The sequence below is a fragment of the Mizuhopecten yessoensis genome, unplaced genomic scaffold (assembly GCF_002113885.1).
Source record: "Mizuhopecten yessoensis strain PY_sf001 unplaced genomic scaffold, ASM211388v2 scaffold1485, whole genome shotgun sequence".
In the NCBI taxonomy this organism is placed as follows: domain Eukaryota; kingdom Metazoa; phylum Mollusca; class Bivalvia; order Pectinida; family Pectinidae; genus Mizuhopecten; species Mizuhopecten yessoensis.
The window spans coordinates 33,216-40,076 of NW_018404070.1; the positions used below are offsets into that span (position 1 = coordinate 33,216).

The 6,861-nt window shown below is 36.2% G+C and overlaps 2 protein-coding genes across 2 annotated transcripts in view; one reads left to right on the forward strand and one right to left on the reverse strand.

The window, feature by feature from the left end:
* LOC110463087 (DNA-directed RNA polymerases I and III subunit RPAC1-like) overlaps nucleotides 1-3,541 on the reverse strand; it is a 19,114-nt gene extending 15,573 nt beyond the window's left edge. The window contains exon 1 of the mRNA XM_021517431.1: nucleotides 3,384-3,541. Coding sequence (XP_021373106.1) covers nucleotides 3,384-3,446 — 63 coding nt within the window. The 5' untranslated portion in view covers nucleotides 3,447-3,541. The remainder of the gene's footprint in view (nucleotides 1-3,383) is intronic.
* Nucleotides 3,542-3,555: 14 nt separating this feature from the next.
* The window catches only part of LOC110463094 (AP-2 complex subunit sigma), an 11,567-nt gene continuing 8,261 nt past the window's right edge, over nucleotides 3,556-6,861 (forward strand). Inside the window, exon 1 of the mRNA XM_021517443.1 lies at nucleotides 3,556-3,632. Coding sequence (XP_021373118.1) covers nucleotides 3,585-3,632 — 48 coding nt within the window. The 5' untranslated portion in view covers nucleotides 3,556-3,584. The remainder of the gene's footprint in view (nucleotides 3,633-6,861) is intronic.

The window sequence follows — 6,861 nt, forward strand, 5'->3', positions numbered from 1 at the left end:
ATTTGAACAAACTTTGTAGCCCTTCATCTCAGCATGCTACTGGCCAAATATCATCACCCTGGGCATTTTGGTTATTCAGAAGAAGTTATTTAAAGGTTTTTTAAGACAATTGACCCCTGTGACCTTGAATATAATTGAAGGTCATTCATTTGAACAAACTTGGTAGCCCTTCACCCTAGCATGCTACTGACCAAATATCATCTCCCTGGGCAGTTTGGTTATTGAGAAGAAGTTGTTTAAAGTTTTTAACATATTTGACCCCTGTGACCTTGAAAATAGATTAAGGTCATTTATTTGAACAAACTTGGTAGCCCTTCATCCCAGTTTGTTTCTGGCCAAATATCATCACCCTAGGCCTTTCAGTTATTAAGAAGAAGTCGTTTAAAGTAAAATATTGACGCCGGACGCCGGACGGACGGACGACGGACGCCGCACCACGGCATAAGCTCACTTGGCACTTCGTGCCAGGTGAGCTAAAAAACCAGCTCTCTCCAAGAGAGCAAAGTCAGAATTCGTAAAGATTATGAAATATGGGTGAATCAGCAATCTTAAAACCTCATCCGTTGTCAGATTTGTTCCAGACACAAAAGCCAGACTAAATATAATGTTTGAATTCACGACACCAAATGATAATACAATGTAATCCCATAAAAGATTACTACTGCCAATGGCCAGTTGGTCAAAGAACTATGAAAATGTGTGCTTATCCATCAAGTATACTTTATATATCTTGGCTATCATAGCAATCTTCAAAATCCAAAACAGTTGTAGTCCAAGTCTGCCATTCAAACACATTTCATACTCTTGCATCTTGCAAAACATTATCTGTAAATGTCATCAGCTGTTAATATAGTGTCTTACTCTAATATATAAGTAACAAACAAACATACAATCTCTGAATTCCATTGGTATTGCAAGAAAGTTAGTTGTCTGGGATCTGACAAGGGATAAGGCACTAGAAAGAATGTTTTGGTGGTCATCTTAAAAAGGAATAAACCAGCGAATCTTTCCCAAACATGTTCTCTGTTGATTAAATATTCATTCCATCTAAACTGGAACAAATATTTTCTTCTTTTCTGTCAGTTTTCAGTCATAATTACTTAGACTATACACATAGCCATGAATTCTGATGTATAGACCATATGGTCATTTGATACCTGCTTTGAATATGTTCCACCACATATTTTGGATTTATGTTTTTATCACAGGTAGTTCATGACCTTGTATTTCTATAATCAAAATATATTGGTTTACAAAAGTTATAGGATACTTTTATTCCAAGATGAAAACATTTTTTGTTTGGAAAATAGCATTGCTTGAGATAGCTTCTGGCTGTTGATTTGTCTGTAAATATATGAAAACTCACCATAGCAAGATATTTTTACATATAATCTGTAGCATTTAATCCTTAGTTTTGGTTGCATCATAAATGATCCTTCAATGTATTGTTAGTTTGACAACATTCATCTTTTGGGAAATAAACTCTGGCTTTTTGAGAATTTCAGTTTTATGCTTCTACTAAAAATGAACCAAGTACTCATTTGAATTTTAGGTGGTGTTTTTGTTGTGATAATGTTAAGGTCTACACCTCACCAAAAGAAAATTGAAATCAAAGGACGGGCCATTTTGGAAACCCCCCCCCCTTAGCCAATTTAACCCTTTTGGGCCTGCCTCTGCAGCCCATGGCGGGTAAGATCCATATAATTCACAACTTAGGTTTTCTTTTCACCATGAAACCTTCCTCAAATTTATTTTTTAATTGGTTGTGATTTTGGAGAAGAGGTAAAAACGTGAATTGTTAATGGACACACAGACAAATGACAATAGGTCAACTGAGACATAATCTCTGGGTGACTAAAAATCACTTTTTAAGACAGTGAAAGTTGAGTGATTGGTAATACATAATGTATTTCAACTCTCGTTTATTTGATTTTGAATGGTATAACCGGCTTTCGGCATCGGACAACCGCTCAGTGTGACAAACCATGTGCTGATAACAAGCACCTATAGCTAGGTACTTTTCGGAAGACAAAGGTTCAGTTATATATAAAAAATGATTGCACAAAAATGAATAATGTGGTAATGATGACTTTGACTTTTTGTTAGAAAATGTGTCAAATTCTCTCAGTATTTTGATGCCAATTTCAGGCGAGCCTTAACAGGCCTTGCATAAACATGTGCAGGTCCACCAGGATTTATACCCGAAACGTCACATTTAAAAAGGGCGTACCAGTTGTTCTGCATAAACAAACAGGCCCCAGGTTCTTACTCAGGTAATCTGGCTTGACTTGTATCAATAGCCTTGTTAGCTTCATGAATTTCTTACATTTCTTCATCTTCATCTTTTTTACTTCCTCCGTCGATACCGACGATTACAGAAGTCGGTCTTGTGCTGTTGTGGGTTAATTATTATGTACAGTGATTTTTTAATTTTTGTTATTTGATATAGGATAAAAACAGGTTAAAAGCAGTGAGCGAGTGTTAGTCAGGTCCAGTACACTCTGCCGATTGAGCTATATAGCTGTAAAGACCTATAATAGCTCTATTGACCTATCTGAAATAGGTATTTTGAGCTATTTTCAAGTGATTTTCTTTTTTAAAGAAAACGAAACAAAGTCGCTTTTAAAAGAAGATTGTATCATTAGGTTGATAACAAAAGACATTAAATATAAGTATTCTTTTTAAAAAATAATGATGTAAAAAATCGGAAATTTTACATCTATGAAAAATGAAAAAAACACATCTAACTGTATGCTCTTTGTAGTCAACATTACCATAAACCTTATTGTTTTATGCGACTTTGCTTTAATTTAATGAAATTTGAAATCTGAGAAAATATAGCTCAATACAGCTATAATTTATAGGTGTATACAGCTATATAGGTATTTATAGCTATATAGCTCAATCAGCAGAGTGCACTGGACCTGTTAGTTATGTTGTAGGTTTTGTATATGTTCGATTATGTTATATGTGGTGCATTTCTGTCGATACTAGTGAATACCTGCACGGACACTTCAGGAATTATGTACAGGTTAGTTTTTTCATGAATTATTATATTCAATGCAATTTTGCGCCACTCAAATTCTGTATTTAAAAGTTACTTTTCAGAAAAAATCAACAAATTTTTCCTTAAATAATTTTGCAAAGGTCATTATTGACATGGGTATGCGAAACAACTTCTATATTTTGTTCTCATTTTGAGGAAAAGTTATGAGCCCATCACATACCATAAACACTGACATAAGCTTGTATGAAATATCTTAAAAATAAATGTCTGTAACCCGACATAGACGTGATGTCTGGAGATGATTGACAGCTAAAACAACACGGAATGGTAATTCCCTTCTCTCGGGATCTCCCGGTTTCGCATAAAAGTTGTTTACATTTTCTAATCCGTGTTCGAGGAGTGTCACTCTTGTCCTGGAATCATGTATTCTGTTTTCCATGCTTATCGACTGCCCATGCACGTTGTGTTGATATTTTCTAGGTGTATGAGAAGCTTGTTCCCACCCCCGAAAAATTTCTAAAAGCTAAACGCTTTAATAACTAGGAAGATTTGTCAAATCCGGATATTATTGTTACGCATGTGCGAAAAGGGGAGGGTTCCTAGTTCCGGTAATCGACCGAAAATGGTAAGAATCATAATTTGCAGCGTTTTCCTTGGAATTCAACGATAATTGCAATGTTTTCTCCGCTCTGAAATAAATAATGAAGCAATTATTTGATTAAGCTTAAACAGCCTTTCGTAATTCTGAGGATTTTTACGGGAACAACCCACAATCATCGAGCCACACTCGATACATAATGTTATGTTGATAAATCGTTGAGAAGTGATAGATCTCGGAATACTTACCTTGTAAATCCATCTGCCTGTTCATAATGTAAACTTCTTCTCTACTGGAATTGTTGTCAACAAATTAATTAGAAACGAAAGTTCCGATGGATAGACATGATTTACCTAGGTGTAACCCACAGATCAGATTTGAAATGGGACTCTCATGTAGATCAGATTTGCAACAAGGCAAATTCTACTCTAGGATTTCTCAGAAGAAACCTAAAAATTAGCAGAACAACATTTAAAGAACAGGCTTACAAATCCTTGGTAAGACCCTCTTTAGAATATGCTTGCTCTGTTTGGGATCCGTACACAAAAATGATATCAACAAAATAGAAATGGTCCATAGGAGAGGAGTCTGTTATGTTTCAAATCGCTTTCGGAATACCTCTAGTGTAACAGATATGATTGGTACTCTTGGCTGGCGCAGCATGTCAGATCGTAGGAAAGATGCACGCCTAAAGATTTTCTATAAAATACATCAGGGCACGGTGGCCATATCCACGACTGACAGGATGCACCGAGCCAGAAGAATTCCTAGAAATTCCCATCAGGTCCAAAACCAACAGCAATACTTGAAAACACTAACTAGACAACAATCATTTTTTCCTCGTACCATACTAGACTGGAACAAATTACCAACGGACATCGTTAATGCACCCACTTTCAACTCTTTCAAAACATCCCTTTCCAGGCACACCTATAAAATTGAAGATGCATTGTAATTAGTTACTTCAACAGCCTTTACATAATAATTCACCACTTCTCTTCTTTTCCCCCTTTTCCGATCAAGCTTTGTCGATGGGGGCTGCCCAATCACTGGCTGGCTCGGACCTCTCTCTCGGACTCTTCACGAACTAAATTCTCCTTCTCTTAACTTTAACTAAGTGATTATTTATTAATTATTATGTAATATATATAGTCTGTCATTTGTGCTGCATAAACCCAACTTTGTGACAAAATCTTCGATTAGTTGAAGGTGGTCACTTAATGGTAGAACTAGAACAAAAATGAATAATGTGGTAATGATGACTTTATGTAAGAAAATGTGTCAAATCTCCAGAATAATGGCAAATGTTTCCACTGAATAAATCACAACTGCCAACAAGGTTGACTGAGCTTGAAAAAAACATGCAAAGCAAGTGCGAAGTGGCTGTTTAAATTATTTTGATGGGTGGAAATATTTGCACCGTCTTCCGTAGGATCTCTTTGACTCCCCTCCTTCAGAATGAATGCTCATCCCAGTATTTACTCTTTGAGCCGTAGCAAGATCAGGTTTGAAAAGTGCGAATGCAAAGTTACACTTTGAACTTTATGGAGTTTTGGCTCCAACCAGACTTGAGACATTCTGAGAGAAAAATGTCTAGTGTTGGGGCCAGAGTGCACTACTATAATATGAAAATGTGGAATTCTCCGACACCATTTGGTTATATATATTTTTCAAATCCGGAATTCTAGATATGTGTCCTTCAGGTGGGATATTTTGTCAGGACCTCAAAACTAATGGTGTCAGAGAATTTCATGCATTTGTAACAGGAGAGGGAAAATGACCGGGTTCGACCCGGGACCTTTTGAACTCTAGACGGACTCTCTACCGTCGCCGACGATCAACCCCGTCCAGTTTCACTACATACCTCCCTCATTGTTCTAGGTTTTTGCCCCCGAAGACATGACTATTTACAACCCAGGTTCGGGTATCCCCATGAATGCTAGTCGTTTCGGTAACAGGTGGTTATGACACAAGATGTTTCAGGACTTAATCAAGTCGTTTGGGGACATATAACATTTTCACTTATAAATTACTTTTTGCTCCCGTTCATAAAAAGTCCTGTAAATATACAAGTATGGTTTTAGTCTATGACCTGTGTCACGACTTACCCTTGCTTGGGATCATTAGTGTTACCAGATTGCTAGTTCTTGAGGGGATACCTACCAACATTTACCCGATTGACAGTGTGTTGTTACGTGGTGAAACTAATTTCGTTATCAAATACAGATCTAGAGGAACTTATGAAATTCAACATTCAATTTCTTTCGTTATTGATAGGTTAATTCCTGTTTTGATATTGCAATAATATGTTTTACACTCTTTCCTCCATTATTGACATTAAAAGACGAATGAGTTAACATTGACTCGAACAATGTTTTAAGCATTTATTTTTGCTATATTGAAATTAAGTTTCATGAAAGTAAAAACGTGGAATATATTTTAGACATGTGAATAAATTCATCAAATCCAGCAATATATTTTGAATGATGTATTGATGTTGTGTATTTGTGTCTGTATGAATATTATATATATTTATTCTTAGTTTATTAAAATCATGTAATGGTAAATGTATGATGGGAGAAGGCTATGATAAGTTGTAATAACTTTTATCCAATCGATTGGATGAATGTAGTTGATATTAAAATATATTTAAAGAAAAAAGACAATGGTATCTACAGAAGAAAAATAAAATGTCCCGAAACGACCTGACACCATCCCCTTGCCAAGCATACACCAAATGCTTGAAACAAATGTTGGTCACAGGCACCACTGTAGCAGGAAAAGAAAAATAGTAGTGCGCTCTGGCTCCACACTTGACATCTGTCTGTCAAATTGTCTCAAGTCTGGTACCAGTGTTAACATTAGAGCCAGAGGAAACTTGGGCTGGTGGGTGAAATGCTGAATGATTCTGTATGATAGTATTTTACTTCAACAAACTATATATATATGCCTGAATTTACTATTACTACCATCGTAAAATGAAAACCACTTTTTTCATGTTGCCAATCGGCGCGTCTAATTACCCAATACTACCCAATACTACCCAATACCACCCAATACTACCCAATACCACCCAATACTACCCAATACTACCCCATACAACCCAGTTATGAACCAAATACTTCTTTATTACTGTGAAATATCACCTTTGTAGACGTTATTTACTTCCATCTGCCATATTTTATCGGGAAATATGCGATTTGGTGCCGAAAACATCACCGAATTGCCGTGACTATGACCCAATACTACCCAATAC